Genomic DNA, 21,956 nt, shown 5'->3' with positions numbered 1-21,956 from the left:
CATTCCTTTGGTTCTGTTTTATAATATCTTGATTTCTCGTAAAGTCGCTAGCTTCCACTTGCTCTAATTTAATTTTTAAGGTAGTATTTTCTTCAGTGGTCTTTTGGACCTCCTTTTCCATTTGGCTAATTCTGCCTTTCAAGGCATTCTTCTCCTCATTGGCTTTTTGGCGCTCTTTTGCCATTTGAGTTAGTCTATTTTTTAAGGTGTTGTTTTCTTCAGTATATTTTTCAGTATTTTTTGGGGTCTCCTTTAGCAAATCATTGACTTGTTTTTCATGGTTTTCTCACATCCTTCTCATTTCTCTTCCCAATTTTTCCTCTATTTCTCTAACTTGCTTTTCCAAACTCTTTTTGAGCACTTCCATGGCCTGAGACCAGTTTATGTTTTTCTTGGAGGCTTTTGTTGTAGGCTCTTTGACTTTGTTGACTTCTTCTGGTTGTATGTTTGGGTCTTCTTTGTCACCAAAGAAAGATTCCAAAGTCTGAGACTGAAGCTGGATGTGTTTTCACTGCCTGGCCATGTTCCCAGCCAATTTATTTGACCCTTGGGTTTTTCAGTGGGGTATGACTGCTTGTAGAGTAGAATACTATGTTCCAAGCTTGGGGGGATGCGCTGTTGATTTCAGAGCTATTACAGCCAGCTCCGCCACACCAGCACTCCTCCTTCCCCAAGAACCCCCAACCCGGACTGGACTTAGATCTTCAGCAGGCTCTGCACTCCTGCTCTGATCTGCCACTTAATTCCTCCCACCAGGTGGGCCTGGGGCCAGAAGCAACTGCAGCTGTAGTTCTGTAGCTGCCCCACCTCTGCTACCTCTGTGGTGGTGGCTGAACCATGAACTCTATCACCTTGTCCCCAGCAGCTTTTCCCACTAATCTTCTCTGTTGTCTTTGGGTTGAGAAGTCTGGCAACTGCCACAGCTCACTGATTCAGGGTGCTAGGGCGTGCTCCACCCGGCTCCTGGTCTGGTTGATCCATGGGGCCCACACTGTGCTCCGCTCCGCTCCCAGCTCCGTGCGCGAAAGACCTCATCCAGCAACCATCCATGCTGTCCTGGGCTGCAGCCCTGATTCCCTCTGCTCTTTTGTGGGTTCTGCAGTTCTAGAATTGGTTCAGAGCCATTTTTACAGGTTTTTGGAGGTATTTGTGGGAAGCTCACGCTAGTCCCTGCTTTCCAGGCACCATTTTGGCTCGGCCCCAGCCCTGGGGTGTCAATTTTCAATAAATAGCTGTACTTGGATTAGAGGTAGTCTGACTCTGAATTCCTTGAGACTGTGCCACCAGAACATACCATGAAACTGCAACAAAGGTATTCACCCAAGGACTACCTCTCGCTTTTAGGATCAGTTACAAACTTCTCTAATTTTTAAAGCTCTTTACAATCTCTCCCCAGGCTACCTTTCCAGGTTTATTGCATATACTCTTTCATACACTTGGCATTCCAATCAGTTTGGCTTATCATGCACTCTTTATATGCCATTTCATTCCTCATCTTTGTGTCTATGCCTTGGCTGTTCCCTCTTCCTATCCCTTGCTCCTTCACATCCCCCTCAGAGAATCCCTCTATTTTTTCAAGACCCCCTTCTACATGAAGTCTTTCCAGATCCTCCCAACTTCTGATGTCCTCTAACCAATCTGCCTTCTGTTTGACTACTTTGGTTTATTTGAATTTATCCTCTTCAAATTTATTTTAGACATGCTAATATATGCACTTATCTCTCCTATTAGAATGTAAATTTTTGAAGGAATGAATTAATTCATCTTTTTCTATGTATCCCCAGTCCCTAGCAAAATATCTGACACGTAGTCGGTGCTTAATAAATGTATGTTGCCTGATTGAAATTATTAAAAGATAGGTTCAAAGTCTATTAAGCTACTACTATATGCTAGGCACTGTGCTGCATACTAGAGGATAGATCCAAAGTCTGAGCCACAGTCTCTGCCCTAGAGAGATTTCCACATACCTCCATATATGTTGAAAGACCAGCTCTGCTTGGTAAGCAAATTTAAATATTAGGCAATAAAACCCATTAAAAACCCTGTAGAATAAAGGCATTTTCTCCATAAGTTCATAGGTTATATGTATTTTGGTGTAACATTCATGGCCAAAGTCTCCACCTATTCCTGAGTGAGAATTAATCATTATTAAAAATGAACAAGTACAACTGAAAAAAAAGGATTTGGAAATTTGGGATGATTACCTTTCAACATAAAGTAAACATTCCTCTTTTGTTTAATTAATGCTTTTGAGAAGTCCTCCCTGGAATGAATCATTCACTTGGAAAATAGAGGGTTGTTTTTCCTTGCCCACTTTAAAAGGGGACTTTGGGGGACATCTAATTACCTTATTATATGACAATACTTTACATTGATGTTCGTGAACTAACACATGATAACAGGTGAGCAATAAGTCATTTCTATAGCCAAGAAGGTGGTGTTTTATTTTGACATACCCTTGCACTCATTGGATGTGAGAAGAGCCCGCCTCCCTTTAAAACTGGGGTTAGGATGACTGACCTTATCATTTCATCATTTCAGTTCCAGATGCTTGGAGGCTTAGGTGAAACTAAACCTGCAACTCCAGAAATCCAAAAGATAGTTGACAAGGGGAAGTGGTACATTCTATGAAATGAAAGATCTTATTGAAAATAATGGGTTCTGGTAACTTGATAACCATTCTCTCTCTCTCTCTCTCTCTCTCTCTCTCTCTCTCTCTCTCTCTCTCTCTCTCTCTCTCTCCCCCTCAAAGTCTGTCAATTGTATTAGTCTTTTCAAAGAATTAGTTTTTATGGTTTGTCTATCATCTCTATGATGTTCTCATTCACTAGTTTATCCACTGCAGCATTTTCTGTGGTAGCAAAGAACTGGAAACAAAGTTAGATGGAAATTGATTTGGGGAATGGCTAAAGAAAAAGTGGCACATGAATGAAATAGAACATTCCTATGCCATAATAAATGATAAATATGAAGAACTTAGAGAAGCATGGGAAGACTTATATGAGATGATGCAAAGTAAGCAGAAACTGAAAAAAAGAATATGCACCATGGCTACAACAACATGAATCTGGTACAGTGACAAAAGCACTGAATTAGAACTCAGAGCAAGTGGGTTCAAATCCTACCCTCTGACTCTTACTATCAGTGTCACCTTCGGCAACTTGCTTCATCCCCTTGGGCCCCAGTGTCCTCAAATGTAAAACGAAGGGATTCAAGTAGGTGATCCCTGGTGTCTTTTCCAGTTCTAGATTTATGATTCTATGTGACAAAAAGGAAAGGACAAAAAAAACCTGAATCCTGTGTAATTATAATGACCAAGGCTGGACCCAGAGACGAGATATGAGAAAGTCTTCTTTGCAGAGGTAAGGGACTATGGGTGTGGAATGTTTCCTAGACTATCAGACATGGTTGGCTGGTTTTTGTTGAACCGTTCCTTTTCTCTCTCTAAAAAAAAATTTTACAAAGCATGGCTCAGTAGGGAAGAGAAGGAGGAAGGATGGACCTGGAAATTAAAGTGATGTAAAAATGAAAGGCATCAATTTTAAAAATAAAAATATGTGCTTCTCTGGGTACTGAAGGTAATATTCAGAATGGCTGCATTTGGGAAGCAGACATTTTTAGAAAATATGGGAAATTCAACCCATGAGTAGTGAATGAATTTACATAGTTTCCTGTACCTTATGAAATCAACAGAAACAGATAGTTTGCTTTTTAGTTCACGGACAAGACACTGACTGACGAAATGAGAACTTGTTCTTTTCTAACTCATTATCAATACTTTTCGTTATCAATTTAGATCAATTACAAGATCTAGGTGTACTTATGATGCCACTAAGAAATCATTGATTTATCAGACTCAAAATATAATATCGAAGGGAAAAAAGAAAATAATAGTTTTATGCAAGGGGAGGACATAAACACTATAGAATGGAACAAGTTACTGCTTCTATTCAGATCTTCTTTTTAATCATGTAATGTAATTTTAGAGCCAGCATCTAGTCCCATGTCTGTTTCTTAATCTGTAAAATGGAGAGATTAGAAAAGGACTCTCTAAGGCTTTCAAGCACTAATATTCTTTGAGTCTATGATGATCAACTAAGATTCTGAGGACACTTTTCTCATTTTATTGGGTGGAATTCGTCTGTAACTAAAGTGTTAGATTATCAACAATTTGATGAATATGGTTTCAAAACCACTGAAATAATCTTATTTGTTAAGGCCAGAAAGATAAAGAATGAAGCCATATTGCAAAAGAGACCCTAATGGTGTCTGATAATAAGTCAATATACAGACACCTTCCAAGCAATAGAACAGTTTCTGGTGGTAATAATTGTAATATTTGTGATCAAAATGATAAGCTATTTGTTTCTTTGTCTTATTTGTTACCCACAGATAGAAGTTAAGCATAAATGTAAGCAAAAGGAGAGAATATGTAAAGGGAATGTTTTCATTTCATTACTTTCATTTCATTAGCTAAATGACCAAGCTGAGAGTATGCTTATTTTATATTCAGGTTCTACATGCTAATTTTCTCCCTATGTGACCTCAAAGCAAAGCATTTAAGCTCTCTGGGCCTCACATTTCCTCACCTTTAGAATAAGAAGGTTGAACTCGATGATCTCCGAGGTACTTTCTGATGTTGAGTTTTGAGTGAAGTGGTATGAAGAAATGTCTGTACCAACAACTTGTGTAAATGTGAACTCATTGCTTTCAGATGATTGTAGGAGTGCCTCTGGTGCTCCTGCAACAACTGGAATATATGATTGAACTTTATAAGGGATAGAGGAAAGGGCACTAACCTGAGAGTCAGGAGATATAGGTTCTAGACTCAGCTTGGCTACCTACTATCTTTGACTTTGATCTTGATCTCAGTTGGTCTTCAATTTCCTCATATGTCCATGTGGGATGTCTAGATGCATCTCCTGAATTGGCATAGATCCAAATAATCTGAGGCCTGGCCTGCTTTGTGGGAAGCCAAGGGCTGTGTCTACAGGCAAGCTAGGGTAAGAGCTAAGTAGGCCTCTGGAACACCACCATGATAGGGAACTCTTATCTCCCCAAGAAAGGTACTAGGCTAGAATTATATCTATCTACCTGCTTCCCTTAAATATCTCCGGTTTACATGCAGGAGTCTGAGTTCAGAAGTTACTTCCTTAGTTTTAAGGGCAAAGGTAGCCCTTAGCTTACACTCACCGACTTAGTGCTGTAACACCAAACACTGGTTATACAAATGACTTTCACAATAGTGAATAGCAAGTAAACCTATTTATCTAAGCAAGACAGCAAATGGAATTTTGAAAAGTTTTATGAATCAGAATACACCAAAAATATACATATGAATGAACTTCATTTGGGAGCAAAGATATCTCTGCTCAGAGAGAGAAAGAGAGAGAGAGAGAGAGAGAGAGAGAGAGAGAGAGAGAGAGAGAGAGAGAGAGACAGAGAGAGAGACAGAGAGACAGAGAGACAAAGAGAGAGAGAGATTGAGAGAGAGAGAGAGAGAGAGAGAGAGAGAGAGAGAGAGAGAATGATTTCAGCCAAGGGGAAGTCCTCTTCCCAAGGTCTCTAGGAAGGCAAACTAAATATCAGGGACATGTTGAGGAGCAGGCTTCCCTTACATTCCCCAAGGCTTAATGTTACAGGAAAATGAGAAAGATAATACATACTCCATGTACCTCAGGGACTTTATGAGGATCAAATGAGATAATGCCTAGAAAGTATTTTGTGACCATAAATGGTGGCTCAAATATAAGCCATCATTATTATCATTACAATTTACTGAGGATAATGAATGAATTTCTCCAGGCAACATGCAACAAAAAATTAGCATGGAGACCCTGCATACAGACTCTCTGCTTTGATTTATGAACCAGTTCCATGCTAGAAGGATGTTTGTGGAGAGGGAGCATGGGTATAATGGGTAGAATTCTCAATTTAGAAATAAGATTTGTGTTTGAATCTTACCTCTGGTACTTACTAGCTGTGTGAACTTAGATAAATTACTTTCCCTTCCCTAGTCTCAGTTCCCATACCCATATAATGGGGAAAATAATCTGTGATTGGCCCCATGCTGTTTAATACTTTTATCACTAACTTGGATAAAGACATAGGGTGCATGCTCATCAGATTTGCAAAGGTCCCAAAGCTGAGATAGAGAACTACACTGTATGGAAGAGTCAGGATACAAAAAAGATCTTGATAGGCAACACTACTAGGCTTATTTCAAAATATAAAGTCGCTTTTATGTTTGTATCACCAGAACCTAGCACATAGTAAGTACTTACTAAATGGTTGCTTATTGACTGACTCACTGATTGAGGTGCCTTTACTCATGTAACAATCTCATAGGTACAGGTTGGGAGGATTCTGCCCTCAAGGAGCTTATATTCTAAGTGAAGCAGAAATAGATGACAGGAAATGTGACAGAAGGCAATGAAGGAAGAGGAACTGCTGTCACATGCTGCCTTCTTAACTGTCAGAACTCTGGCTACCCTTGACATGCACCCACAAAAAAAAAAAAAACAACCTCTAGCTCCCAAGAGATTTTCTGCATTTGCTCTCTAAGTTTCTATGATGACTTACCATATCTCTCACCTTCTGATAGCCCATCCACTGAGAATGCTAATGCACATAGAAACTTTATTATGAGGAAGAGAAAAAAGGCCAAAAAGAAGCATAGACAAAAGCAGTATAGCTTTGAAAGTTATATGTTGAATTTATTACATATTCTAAGAAGAAACCAAGCTGTACATAGTAGACTCCCAGTTTAATGTACAATCCTCTTTTTCTGTTCTGCTAAATATATGGAGGGGCAGCTAGGTGGCTCAGTGGATAGAATGCCGGGCCTGAAGTTGGGAAAACCTGAGTTCAAATCTAGCTATGCGCAAGTCTGGGCAAATTACCTAACTCTGTTTGCCTCAGTTTTGCCATCTATAAAATGAGCTGGAGATGGAAACAGCAAACCACTCCAATACCTTTGCCAAGAAAATCCCGATTAGGATCATGAAGAGTAAGAAACAATTAAAACAAATGAACAACAACAGCAACTATATACACACATGCACATAAAGACACAGACACACACATGCGTGTATACAAAATTTCATTTGATCCTGATGATAACCCTTTGTAAAAGGCATGATTTCCTCCATTTTATGGAGGAGGAAACAGGAGTTACAAGAACTTGCATGACTAACAAGTTCGCAAAACTAAGAGTCAGAGATAGGATTTGAACCCAGGTCTTCCTGACTTCAAGTCCTGAGCACTATCCACTTTGCCAGGTTCCTTGTGTTCTTCCATTATAGCTGGAGCAGATCTGAATGTTCCTAACATCATCCAAGCCGTCACAGTGTGAAGGATTGCAGATTCATGACACCAAAAGAGACCCCTTCATTTGCTCAGTATTTAGTAAATGCTTCCTATACACAAAGCACTACGCTGGGTAGTGGAAAAGTTGTGAAGGTGAAAGCACATAGGACTTGCCCTCACAGAAGGTAAAGAGACCATTTTAGATGAAAAATTGACCCTGAAAATTTTTTTAAACCTAATTCTTCATTTAAGGGAATGAAGTACTTGCCCAAGGGTCCCTGTGCCAGCTCCTAAATTTGTCTTCATGCCAACATGGAACAGGGTTAAATTATAGGACATTGAAAGGCCTTGCACATTTTAATTCTCCAATGTGACTTACATGCAAAAAAAAACCTTGAATGTTTATTTCAGTTAATTAACTATTGCCAACATAATATTCCACTGTCGTGGAAGACATCCAACTAGAAAGGGGATTCCCTAAAAATGGCGAAGTTCTCCAGATATTCCTGTTTATGGATGAAATTGTGCAAATTACATCAAAACCTCGAATATTTGTAGTCATAGAGATCCACAATCAAAGGAAAAAAACAAGTGGATGAAGATTGCCCACTGTATAGACTATGATATGGAATCAAATGGATGGACAGTCCATAGAGCTGGTCCATCAGTGTACATCCATTTCTGATGGGCAATGCAGATGCATGATGAAGCAGGTCTAGAACAGAAGAGGAAGAGGAGGAGAGTAGGTTGAATTTTGGAAATTGCAGTCTTTTAATGAGCCCAATTATTTTCGTGAATCAGTGACCTTTTTCTTAACACTACTATTCTGATTATGTATATGGCTATGCATTATAGAATATAAGTGTTCCAAATAATCAAAGCTAGGGTCACTCAGGAAGCATAGAAAGACACATGGTGGGTGTGAGTAGGCTATAGTACATTGCCAAAAAAGAACTACACAGAAGTGATACAAATGGTATGTTTGTCCAAGAGATATTTGACCATGAGAAGGAAATGGGCCAGCGTGGTCCAAAAAGACTCTGCGAGAGACATAAAACTTCTGTGGTGTAAATAGGCTACCTCTGCTCTAGACATACTTTCACCCTCCTTCCTGGCACTCTATCCTGTTTATTTTCTGGAATCTTCTATATGAGAAAGATATGTTAGAATCTCTGTGATGAGAGTTTCCATGCCCCATTTTTCACTGTAGAAGAGAGTAAGAAATCCCTTGGCCATTCCTCAGAAACTCCTTAACCTCTAACACCTAGGGTGGGAAAACAATCATAGTTGTCTTTTAGAGATTCAGCATCCATCCTCTTTCCAAAATGACTGACTTCTTTTGCATTAAGCAGCCCTGGCATAGAAGCCAGAATTTAGGGGCCCCTGTACCATAGGACAATGAGAGCTTTAGTGTAATATGAATGCGACAAATCCAGAAAGCAGCCTTTCTCAGAATCATCATCCCCCTTCCTCCTTATTGCCATGGCCCAAAGGTCATCCATTATCCAAGACCAGTGACCCTACTCTGGGCACTCAGTGCTGGTTGTGTCTTTGGCTCTCCAGTGACTGAGGTACTGTTATATCCATTCTTCTGAAGCCATGTACCCTTGACTCCCTCTCTTCCTCTCATGTCCCTGCATATCTCAAGTCTATCTCAGACCTTACTCTGTGTGAGGTAGGTAGCAAAATACTTCCAAAATAAAAGTATTATTGTTCAGTCTTTCTCTTCCATGAAAACCTCCAATTCCCCAAATGGCTGAAATGGACTACAACAGTCATGTAGGAAAAGTGAAGGATAATTGATGGTTGTCTGCATGTTCAACTGGTTTCTAAACGATGCCCAGAAATCTAGAGAAATGGGTACTTCACCTGTGGCCATGGATAGACAAGAATAGAAGAAGAAGAAGAATGTGTGGATTTTGATCTGCACTTTTGGAAGGAGTGCCCACATAGAGAGATTCATAAAGTTTCAAAGCAAAATCAAATTGACATAAACAGTTTCAATCTTAATATGTCAACAACTGTTTATGTGTTTCTATGACTCTGAGGACCTTGGAGATCTGTTTTTTTTTATTAATCTAGCTCCTCTGCTAGGAATTTTATGTCATTAAGTACTTACAGTTAATTGTAGATGAATGTAAATATTGGCACATAATGAATTTTTATACAGTATCTGAAATTCAGATACAAGAACTTAGACTCCAGCAAGAGAAATAAGACATGTGTAGAAGTAACTGCAAAATGAGAGACAAGAGAGATGATGATAGCTCAATATATTGAATGAAGTTCCTTTTGTAGAGAAGGGGAGACTTTCTCCATATCCTCAGAGCTTAACACAGGGCCAGACATATAGCAAGTGTTCCATGAACTGTATGACCTTAGGCAAGTCACTTGTATTCTCTGGGCCTCCGTGTCTTAACATATAAAAAGAGAATGTTAAACTAGAATGGCTTTTGAAGACCCTCGCAACCTTGAGATTCTATGATTCTGAGAAACTCCATAAAGATCGGAAAGAATAAAGCAAGTATGATTCCTTTGCTTCCTCTTCTCCTATGAGAAGAGATAGTCACATGGCTCATCAGGGAGGCTGCCCTCACTTAATTGCCCTGACTAATGAGCAGTTAAATGTGGTGAGGCAAATATGCATTTGACTTTCAACATGATCAAGGGCAGTTTGGTTCCAGCCTAATCCTATGGGTTTAGTCTAGATCAGACCAGAGTGAGAAGACTTATTCTTTCAGTACGAGCCTTGGGGTGTTTGAGCCAGTCAGAAGCCACTGAGTCCTGCGAGGCTGTAAAATGGGAAAAGCTTTGCGGCAGCTAGGTGGCTCAGTGGATAGAGTGCCAGGCCTGGAATCAGAAAGATGAGTCTTCCTGAGTTCAAACCTGTACTCAGACACTTACTAGCTATGTGATCCTGGGCAAGTCACTCAACCCTGTTTGCCTCAATTTTCTCATCTGTAAAATGAACCAGAGAAGGAAATGGCAAACCACTGCAGTAACTCTACCAGGAAAACCTCAGATGGGGTCAAAAGAGTTGGACATGACTGAAACAACTGAATAACAAAGAAAGGCTTTGAATAGGGGCCTAGCACCAGAATATGTCTGCTCTCCCAGGGCAAGCTTAGCTAAGTGTGGAGAGGCTTGTCATCAGAAATGTTGATCACAGGTGATAATTTCTTTAGCCCTAGCAACCATCAAAATAGAAATGCAGTGTGAAAGATACTTCAGAAAGTATGTGCAAGTTAGCCCATTTCTTTCCATTTTATTCAAGAAATATGACAGTTGTGTTAGAAATATGCTTGACACTGAAATTCAGGTATCAAGGGCAATTTATTATTATTGAGAAATCAAAAGGAATTGGTAGACATTCCTGGCCAGGAGCGGACTCCACCCTTTTTAAGGAAGGGGGATTGGGTAATACAGGAGTGGGACCAACTTTATTCTGTTAGGCTGACATAGATTGATGCACCATCAGCTCAGTACCTACCCTCAGAAAGCAGATTGGTCCATTCCACTCTTCCTGATACACCTCTTCATATGTTCTCTCCTTGGTATGTGTAAGCATGTCCCCCTCCCCTTATCCTATGTCCCATGTTCAAAAATATGGGAAAACTTCTCCCTGTGATTGTGTAAGGTAATATTCAATTGGCCAATTAAGCATGCGTGGTAGCCATTTGATCCAGTTTTCTCTTCAACCCTGACCATTCTCTGGCCGGTTTAGACCAGTTTTCCTAACATCTTGAATCTGTGGTTTCTGCAAAAATGACAAACTTTATTCCGATTGGCTGGGGACCCTCATCCTGGTTAATTTTTATTCCCTTCTTTGTTGAAGCTGACACTTCATTAATTATTCTATGGAACTTAATTAACTCTTCTGTGGAAACCTAACCTTCCCTTTCACCCATCTCTCACAGTTCTAGCAGTAGTTTTTTTGTTTGTTTTGCTCAGTTGTGTCTGACTTTTTGTACAAACCACAGCAAACCAGGCCCTTCTATTCTCTACTATCTCTTCAAGTCTGTCCAAGCCCATGTTCATTGTTTCCATGACACTATACCTCCATCCCATCCTCTGTTCTCCCCTTCTCCTTTTGCCCCATCTTCTCCTTATGTGGCCAAAGGATTTGACCTTCCAATGAATGTAGATATGCTATTTAAAATCAATATTAATTAGAGTTCCTGTTTTATTAATAATAATGCTCATTGAATACGAATGTCCAAAGAGATTACCACCAGATGAGACACTGGGAAGCTGTGAGACGTAACTGAAGATTACAAAATGATTTGGAAATGCAGAGTTGCTAAGTGGGGTAACACTCTGGTTTGATCATTGACAGCAGTTGTTCCTGGTACCCTGTCATTGTCTCATTATCATCTATATGGGTCTCTTTATATGAAGTCAAGTCTATGGAGCACTGAGTGAAGTAGACAGTGCATAGTGGTCAAATAAATATGACCAAGACAAAGAGCCAATGTGGATCAATTTCAACTAGACAGTCTTCATTTTCTGAGGGCTAAATTATTCCACAAATTTCAAGTATTAAACCTGACCCCTGAGCAACATTCCTGACAAACACAGGGTTGTACAGGAGAATGTGTGCTCATTCTGGAGTTAGGAGATCTGGGTTGAAATCCTACCTCTGACACTACCTGTGACTTTATTCAAGTCCCTTAACCCCCTTGTACTTCAGTTTCCCCATTTATAAAATGAAGGGGCTGGAGTAGATGGCCTTTCTCTGAAGTTTCTTCCAGCTCTACACCTATGATCCTATCAATAATGAGTTGTGTACACACTTCAACCCCATGCAAATAGTTGGCATGTACTAGCAGTGACCCACCCTGGACCTCCTCATCCCTGGATACTGCTCCACCCTTGAGATCTCAAACAAGGTCCTTCCCCTTTGGGATCTCAGCTTCTTTACTGTCACCTCACCCACTCCCCCATACCTGTTGAACCTGATTTTCACCCACACTGGGCCCCCCAAGCACTCAACCTCTCTCACTTCATTAACTCACTATTGCCTACTTTTTGGCTTCCTATCCACTCCAGACTCTGTGGCCAGTCACTTTTAATGCTGCCTTCACTGTCCTAGGCTGCCATGACCTTTTGCCATTCTAATTCTCAATTGAAGGTTAGTCTCAATGTCCACTTTGTCCGCCTTCTCTTTGACCTCTATACATCATTAGACACAATAATCATCTCCTCTTTCAAAAATGGCATATTTTGTTTTTTCTGTCACCTCACATGTAAAATGAGGGGGTTGATAGATGCTCTCTAAAGTCTTTTCCAGCACTAATCTGTGTTCTTATGACCTATTCTGTCTGGTTGTGATAATTTATGCTCATTGCTGCCTCCTATCTTTTGCTTTTGTTCTTCTACCCTCCCTCCTTCCCCCCATACACATATACCCCTGGCACCCAAAACCCTGCATTAGACTTCTCTCTCTCCTCTCTTCCTTCTGCCCAGTGAAACCCTGGCCCATCCATCAAGACCTCACAGAGTAATAATTGAACTCCAGGTAGCTACAGAGGCTAGAGAGAGATCATGAAGGCAAGTATAATTGGTTAAAGAGAACCTCCTCTTCAAGGAGAAAGAAGAGCCCTGGCAGCAATTCAGTCAGACCTTGATCTAGCTGTCTAACCAGAATGTTCCCAAACTTATTCCAGGACCTGAGAAAGAGAAAGAAAGGAATAAAGAAAGGAAGGAAAGAAGGAAGGAAGGAAGGAAGGAAGGAAGGAAGGAAGGAAGGAAGGAAGGAAGGAAGGAAGGAAGGAAGAAAAGGAAAAGTAGCATGCTTCAGTCTATATTTGGACAATATCAGTTCTTCACTCTGGAGGCAGACAGCATGTTTCATCATGAGTCCTTTGGGATTTTCTTGGATCATTGTATTGCTGAGAATTGCTAAGTCATTCACAATTCTTCATCATACAATATTGCTGTTATCGTGTACAAAGTTATCTTGGTTCTGCTCACTTTACTTTGCATAAGTTCATGTAACTCTAAGTTTTTCTGGAATCATCCTGCTTGAGCTGGAGAATAAAATAGCAAACCACTTCAGAAAATCCCAAATGAGGTCACGAAAAGTTAGACATAGCTGAATGACTCAACAACATTTGAAAACCTATCATTTGTAAGAACTAGTACACTCGTTCTGCTCGGACCCAAAGGGCAAAGCCAGGAACAATGCGTGTAACTTGCAAATAGGGTCAATTAACTATTAGAGCTGTTCAGAAGCAGAATGGACAGAGGTGGAGTTGGCCATGCTCTCCTTTTGCCTTTCAAATAGAGGTGGGAGGATCATGTGCCAGCCATGTTATACTGGGGATTCCTTTCAGGTATGGGCAGACTAGACGGCCACTGAGGTCCAATCCATCTCTTAAACTGCTGCTTCTGTGATTCTCTACAACTTTGTGAGGTCATCATAGGATCACAGGATCACAGAGCTAGGACAGGGGTTCTTTGCTTTGATGAATCTTGTGGAACCCTTCTCTGAACAATGCTTTTAAATGCATAACAAAAAAGTGATTCTATTTTATGTAAGATTACAAAAAAAAACAAAGTCCAGTGAAAATAAATATATAATTTTTTCATATCTCAGTTCTTGAACCCCTGAAATCTATCCATGGGTTCCTTAGGTGTCTCTCTGTGTCCCCCAGGTATAGAACCCCTAGAACTAGAAGGTCCATCAGAAGTCATCTAGTGCAGGGCTGGAGAACCTGGGTCCTCAAGGCCACATGAGGCCCTCTAGGTCCTCAAGTGTAGCCCTTTGACTGAATCCAAACTTCACAGAATAAATCCCCTTAATAAAAGAATTTGTTCTGAAAACTTGGACTCAATCAAAAGACCCCACCCAAGGACCTAAAAGGCCACATGTGGCCTCAAGGTCACAGGTCTACTCTAACCCCTCATTTAGCTGATGATGTAACTGAGGTCAAGAGATATGACTCACCACATGATATACAGGAAGTCAATGTCTGAGGGGAAGTTGAAACATAGTCCCTGACACCAGAGGCAGGGCTCATTCCACTCTACCCCTCTACCTGTCAGTACAGGTACTATCACACCCATTTGTTGTTGTTGCTTGTCCTTCATTCTCAAAGAGAACCAGGCCCTCAGGGAGGTGATGTCATGATATGCAAGGGAATTGGGTTTCAGTGAGGGATGGCTATGCAAAGCCACCAGCCTCACTTTCTCCTCTGGAGGCATCTGGGTCCAGTGACCAGATATAGATCAAGACAACTGGAGATGGCCCTGGATACAGTGGGAGACCTTGGCCTTTTTAAGCTAAGGTCTTTGACAGATCTCAGTTTGACTGAGGCAAGTCATTCAGTAATTAAGGCTAAACAAGAGGCAGAGAACACTCATTTACAGATGAGGACAAGGCGTTTCCACTTGTGAAAGTTAGTTCCATTCTACTTCCATGAAGACCAGGGATGACTATTTCTTCTCTACACTTTTAAGGCTTCTCATAATAGTTAGGTATAAACCATGGAAGTCCTATTCCCATGCTTTATCATAATGTGGAGGTGATCCTGTGCTCTCCAAAACCATGTCAATGGAGCATAAGCTCTAGCAGGCCCTTCCTAGCCAGAAAGAGGTGACAAATTGTATGCCTGTTGACCAAGGACCAGCCTAGACTAGTTATGAAAGGTCCATTATCAGAGAAATGCTGAACCAGGTGATGTAAGTATATTGGCCACAGCCACTCATGAAGACCATCTATGGAGTATTTGTAATCTAGGCAGGCACAGGACATACCCACACTGACAAAATTGTGTGTGCTTGAAGCATAGCCTTTCCCTTGGTTCTCATAAACCCCTGTCTTTCTGCAGGAAGTTACTGACAGTAACAATTACTGGAAAATGCAAGTGTGTGCTTGTATAAAGAGACCACAGATTAGGGGAGAAGTTAGAAGTTGACAATTTCACCACCACCTGAAGGGTTAGGATGAGTAAGGCAATCCTGGGAAGCATAGGGCTCAGGGCCAAAGATGTTAAGTCTGGGGAAATCTGGGGAAAAAAAGGTTTTCTTGTTGTTTGCCTGACTTTTTCTTGCTAAGAAATTTTTTTAACTTAATTAAATTTTTTTAAGTGAACAAAAATCTATGTTCTCTCCTTCCTTTACTCACTTCTATTGGAAAAACAAAACCAAATGCTTGTAACCAAAATACATAGTGTTGAAAGAAAAATCTTCATTAGGGTTTCACCCTAAAGAAATTAGGTAGGCTCAGGAAAAACGAAACAAAAGGAGTTTATTATTATACCAAAGACATACACATTGCATGGGCCTGGCTCTAAGCTCAGGCCGCTCTTAACCTTTTAAAGACAAACTTTCCTAACAAGAAAAGTAAATGTCTGAGGCAGGATTTGAATCTTCCTGATTCTAAACTCAATGCTCTATCCACTAAATTCCCTAGCAGCTGAACCACCCATCAGCTGCTATTAATTAAAGTTTGTTTCATTTCCAGCCATACCTCTTGATTTATTGAATTCTAAGTTGAGGACAGTGTCAAATGAGTTAATGTAAATAAAGCACTTTGCAAATTTAGAGCTGCTAGGTAGCATGGTGGATAGAGCCTGGAGTCAGGAAGATTAATCTTCCCGATTTCAAATCTGGCCTCAGACACTTACTAGCTATGTGACCCTGGGCAAGTCACCTAACCCTGTTTACTTCAGTTTCCTCATCTGTAAAATGAGCTGGAGAAGGAAATGGTAAATCACTCCAGTATCTTCACCAAAACAAAACAAAACCCAAATTGGGTCATGAAGAGTTGAACACCACTGAAATGACTGAACCCAAGAAGTATGAGATGATATTGATTTCCAGGCAACTAATTCTGCACCTGAAATTTGGGCCCCAAAATGAGTCTTTTTCTTCCCCAGATTAAACAGAGGGATGATTTGTCTTTGTATCCCCCCAGTACCTACCATGACGACTAAACATGTGGTAGGTGTTATACACTTGCTTATTGACTGGTTGATTGGCATGGAGAAGAGAAGACTCCCTGGAACCAGGATAGAGGTCTTCATGTACTTGAAGGGATAGAGAGGGATGAGATTTGATCTGTTTGACCCCAGAAGACAGAACCAGTAACAATGGGTGGAAGTTGAAAAGAAGCAAATTTAAGCTTGAAATAAATAAAACCTTTCTAATAACTAGAGTTATCTAAAAGTGGAATGAGATGGTCATGGGATCATGAATCTAGAGTTGGAAGGGACCTCAGAGGCCATTTAGTCCAACCTCCTCATTTTACACATGAGTTGACTGAGTCCTCCAGGGACTTGCACAAGGTCACATGTGGTAAAGATCAGAGGCAGGATTGGAATCCAGGTCCTCTGACTTCAAAGGTAGTATTTTTCACTGTGCCACTGTCCCTCTTCACACAAAGGCTGGATGACCCTGGGATCATAGATTTTAAAGCTATAAAAAGCTAAAGCCTTAGTCCTCTGATCAGACCCCCTTATTTTATAGATAAGGAAAATGAAGCCCACAGAAATGAAGTAACTTGTTCAAGGTCACACAGGTAGTGACAGCATCAGGATTTGAACCCAGGTCCACTGGATACAAATCCAGCACTCTGTCCATTATACCACACTGCCCTTCAACTCATTAGAGATATCGTATACTGGGGGTGGTTTATTTGTTATTGGTAATATTGTGCATCGATTAGTCTCTGAGGTATCTTCAAATTAAGATTCTGAGATTCTATGTTAGGATCCTTGGCACCTCAGAGATTAGCCACCCGTTACTTAAGAGGTCAATCAATCATTTATTCCTAGTTGGAAGGAAAAAACTGCTGTTGCATTCAATTCATTCTTTCTGAAATTAGTTTTATGTATTTGGTATTTACTAATTTGGGTAAATATTGTATTCCGCCCAATACAATATAAGCTCCTTGAGAGCAGGGGCTGGCTGTGTTTTGTTGTTGTTGTTGTTTTTAATTCTCAGCACCTGGCACAGTGTCTTAGGCACAGTAGGCAAAAACTTAGATGTTTTTAAAAAATCATTTATTAATTGTTTAAGGAATTCGAAGAAAATTGGGGTTTGACTAAAGTTTCCATTGTTGTCAGTGTTACGTTGGCCAATATAATTTCCAGATAACCATTAAATTCCTTACCCTCCTCTCTTTTCTTTAGGTAAAGCCACAGTTTGAAAAAAAGAGCAATGAAAAATATGACAGCTTTGAGCTTGTAGAGTACAGAAGGCAAGTGGTTGCTGGGACAGTGTATTATGTAAAGGTCAGTGTCGAACAAGTCATTGAATTCTACTCAGTTTTCTTTCTATTTGGATCTACATAGAAATTGTGGGGATAGTTTGTCCCCTTCCCTTTTGAGTAATTGGAGAAATTAAAGTGTCTGCCCCAGGGGAAATATAAAGTGATGGTGTGGTAACTGAGAGAAATTAAGGAAGGCAGAAGGGAAGAAGGGACTTTGGGAAGAGATTCACGACAACTTGAAGAGAAGAGGAGGACTAACCTGGCAGTTTTTGCTCTCATATTGAACCCAAAGATGGCAACCAAAGATGGATGATGAAATAAGAGGTTGGGGGGGAAGAAAGAGAGGGAGAGAAAAAGACAATAATAAAGGCTCTCCCTAGCCCCTCACTTTGAGTAGCCAGGAATGGGAGAGAAGTAAGGCCAAGACAGGATTTATAGAAATGAGTTTCTATCCTGTTTTCTCATGTTTAATACTCTGACTCAGAGAATTTACATATAGACTTTAACATACTCATGATTATTCATTTGGGGAATTCCATTAGGCTTCCCTGGATGGAAACCACAGGATAAAAGAGGGAGAAAATTCCCAAACTACTTGGTCTTTCATGTCACGATCGTCTCTGAAACAATATATTTATGTCCTGAATCCAACAACTAGATTAAATGTTGTATGAAAGTAAGCATCCCATCTTATATCAGAACTTCACAAAATGTGAGTAGCAGGTCACCATGGACCCTAATAATTTTGTTGGTGCCCAGGATGTCAAACACAACTTTATCAGAAATTACTGAAGTACACTTTTCCTTTTCCAAATCCTAGACAGATTTGGGATTTTATCCAAATTCATGATGGATTTTTATTATTGTAGTAAATTCTAGGTCAGTGAACCCTCTCTACCAACACAGATCTAAACCCATCTATTAACTTTGTTCATTAGCCCAAGGGAGTTGCTTGGGGACTGAGGTGGTTAAGTGACCTCCCTAGGGTCATAAAACTAATAAGTGTCAGAGGTTTTGAACTCTCTCCAGGTGCAAACCCAGCACTCTATGCACTATAGCATAATTTTAAAAGATATATATGACTCTAGAGACCCTCCATGTAGCCAGCAGTGGGCACATATCTGGGAACTCCTTGGCCACTCCTTTGGGGATTGTGGGTAGAGATACCCAGGAAATGTAGATAGGATGGATGCAAGTGTTTCTGAATTTAAGGTACAGCAGAATAGAACTACCACAGCCAAGTTAACAAGGCTGTATTAAGATGCTATGACTGTCAGCCAGGCAGGAGCACCTGCTACAGGATAGGATTAAAGGAAACAAGAATTCATTAAGTGCCAACTGGGTGCTAAGCTCTTCATAAATATTATCTCATTGGATCTTTACAAATGAGATAGAGACATTTCTCTGGAGAGGAAAATGAGATGAAGTGACTTACCTAGAGTCTCACAGCCAGTAAGTGTCTGAGGTAAGATTCATACTCAAGGCTTCTTGACTCCAGGCCCATCATTCTCTCCATCTGAGAACCCTCTCTGCTTACACAGATCTGAACCCAACTATTGACTTTGCTGATCAGTCCTAGGGAGTTACTTGAGGCCTACAATTGTTAAATGGCTTACCTATCCAAAGCACTACCTAGCAGTCTTGTTGGTTACATTTACTCTGTTTTACAAAAGACGGGACTTTGTTGAAGATAATGTGCTAAGTGCTAGTATTTGGGAGGGGGATGGGAGATAAAACACCACAGATGGGAACAGTGAGCAGATAAGGCTGTCCCCAAGGAACACAGCTTAGGCAGGAAGGCACATGATGTACAAAAAACACAGTGTTTTGAAAGAGGCTTGAGTAAAGGGCGAACCCATATTTTTGTGTGACACATGATCTTTTTTTCTACACATTTCAAAAAATAAAAACCTTAAAAATAAGTGGAACTTTAGGACAGAGGCACAATTCAAATTCAAAATAGCAGTTGAATCTGTTATTAAAAATGAGTTGTTGAGGTATTCAAAAATCCAGGTGCTTAACAACTAGAGTCAGCTCTGGTATAATGAAAACAGCTTGGATTCAGGATCAGATTGTGGCTCAGCTGCTACTTACCTTGCAACTTTGGACAAGAGAAGGGAAAGGAATGGTAGGGGCAGGTGGGTTAAGGACAAATATGTATTAAGGAGCTACTATGTGCCAGGAACTATGCTGGTGCTGGTGGTTGTTGGCCTTCATTCTTGAAGAAGAACAAAATGATATCAAGAATCCAGTTACAGTGTGTCATACCGTGGTTGATCAGACCAATATGAGCTCACAATGTTTGACCACGGGTCAGGCACAAATAGTCCATGTTAACATTTGGGGAGGATTCTCTAAATTTTCACATCTCGTGGTTTTTTTTTGAGCTACGTCAATTCTGCTTTGCTCATAGAGCACAGTACCTTCTCTGATGAGGGCACACCATGCTGAGCAGTTCTGTGCCGGTGTCTCCCATGTCACACAAACAATTCCAAAGTTCTTAAGAGAGACCTTGAGAGTGTCCTTGTATCACTTCTTCAAACCACCATGTGAGCATTTGCCCTGTGTGATTTCTCCATATTTTGCATTTGAACAACATGGTCAGCCCATTGGAGTTGTGCTCTACAAAGTAGCATTTAAATGCTTTATAAATGTTATCATATTTGATCCACACAACAACCCTATAAGGTAGGTGTTATTATCATCCCCGTTGTGGGGATTGAGGAAATCAGTTGAAGAAACTGAAGCAGACAGGAAATGACTGAATATCTTCCTAAGTCCAGGCCCATCATTCTATCCACTGTATCCCCTAGCTGCCTTACAAGTAACTTATAAGTACTAGACAAGAGACTCACCTCACTGGGCCTTAGTTTCTTCCACTACAAAATGAGCAGATTGGACTAACGTCCCGTTCAGCTTTAAATCTGTCATCTTAAGAACTAATAGTAGAATGATATTGCTGCCTGTCTAAATATTCTTCTTCATTGGATCTTTGTGCAACTCAATTCCCTTAGCATTAAAAATAAAACTAAATGATCTCTCAGGTCACTTCCTGCTGAAATTTTGTTTTCAAAGCATGAATAGGCTCATTCGTAGATTAGAATAAAAATATAAAATTCACATCAGAGGTCATCTAGTCAAAACCCCTACCTAAAACAGGAATGCTCATACAGTGACCCTGAGAGATGAGATGTGCTAGTTTGGAATATATGCCAATGATTACCCACTTCTCTATATTTGCAGGTACATCTTGGGGATGATCGATATGCACATTTGAAAATATACGAACCTCTCCCTCACACGAATGAGTCAATGAAACTGATGGACTACCAGACTGGCAAAACCAAGGATGATGAAGTGGATTACTTTTAGAGGCACAGTCTAGAATGCATTTGGTTACTATCATGAGCATCCTGTATCAATAAACACAATTGAAATGAAGCATGGATCTTTGTAAATGAAGGAGATTTTGATTTTGATGACGTATTGGTCAGTTTTAGTCAACGTTCACCTTTTTCCTCTCTTTTTTATTCTTTGTTACAAGGGATGGCTCACTGGACAGAGGAGGGGGAACAGATATATTGAGAAATAAAGGGCTATAAGAGCAAAAAGTGTCAATAAAAATTTTTAATCAATTCTGAAATTATTTAGTTTAAATTATTTTACATCTTATCTCATATCATAGTAGAAACTGGTTTTCCAATGGTCAAGGAACATTAGATCACATTATATAACTGCCAAACAAATTTGGGTAGCACCCTCTCTGGCTTCTCTCCCAACTTATACTTGCAGTTGTGGGTTGGGTTCCCAAATAAGGGCTGTTATCCCAGGCAGTAGGGGCAATCCTGTGAGTCTGCATCCCTAATACTATATGTCCAGAGCCCCCATTAACCATCAGCCAGCAGACACAATTAGCAAAGACATTTACTCAGATGGCATAGAAAGACTTTTAATTACCAAACATTCCCCCTACCACCATAAACACAAATACACAGTGTCCATGGGGAAAGTGGATTCAAACTTGGAGTACAGTGGTAGTTAGGTGCACATGCAGGATACATGTGTGGCACAGCCAACTCACAACTCCTGGTACTACGTGACCTAGAAAGTTTTTCTCTCTGGATGGATTGCTCAGCTGCATATTGAGGGTCTTCTCTCTGTAGTCAGACTCTCTTCTCTGTTTCCAAGGCTCATGTCCCTTGAAGCTGCTTCTACCATAGAGTGACTGTCATCTCCTTATATCCATTTCTATCTAAAGGCAGACCAAAATTGCTAGGGATGAAATTACAATTCTTCTCTGCTGCCTGTACTGAGTAGTATTTACGTGTCAGTAACAGCACCACATGGATGTTTTCAAGGCATTTCCTCATCAAAACGTTAGATAGCCCTGCCCTTTTAGGAATCGTTTTCAAAGCTGCTCCTGAGTTAATGT

The 21,956-nt window shown here is 40.3% G+C and overlaps 1 protein-coding gene across 1 annotated transcript; it reads left to right on the top strand.

Annotated features, from left to right (window-relative positions):
- Positions 1 to 2,547: 2,547 nt before the first annotated feature.
- LOC118835971 (cystatin-A-like) lies at positions 2,548 to 20,896 on the top strand. Its single transcript, XM_036743278.1, has 3 exons — positions 2,548 to 2,608; positions 17,443 to 17,546; positions 20,768 to 20,896. Exons 1-3 carry the CDS (start codon positions 2,548 to 2,550, stop codon positions 20,894 to 20,896), a joined length of 294 nt encoding a protein of 97 aa, XP_036599173.1.
- Positions 20,897 to 21,956: the final 1,060 nt, after the last annotated feature.

The sequence above is a fragment of the Trichosurus vulpecula genome, chromosome 2, assembly GCF_011100635.1.
Source record: "Trichosurus vulpecula isolate mTriVul1 chromosome 2, mTriVul1.pri, whole genome shotgun sequence".
NCBI lineage: Eukaryota > Metazoa > Chordata > Mammalia > Diprotodontia > Phalangeridae > Trichosurus > Trichosurus vulpecula.
This window is presented reverse-complemented; position numbering and strand designations above follow the sequence as displayed.

Coding starts and splice junctions, on each gene's coding strand:
- LOC118835971 (XM_036743278.1), top strand. CDS start 2,548: ATGCTTGGAGGCTTAGGTGAAACTAAACCTGCAACTCCAGAAATCCAA. Junction 2,609..17,442: donor AATCCAAAAGATAGTTGACA/AGGGGAAGTGGT, acceptor TCTCTTTTCTTT/AGGTAAAGCCACAGTTTGAA. Junction 17,547..20,767: donor GGACAGTGTATTATGTAAAG/GTCAGTGTCGAA, acceptor CTATATTTGCAG/GTACATCTTGGGGATGATCG.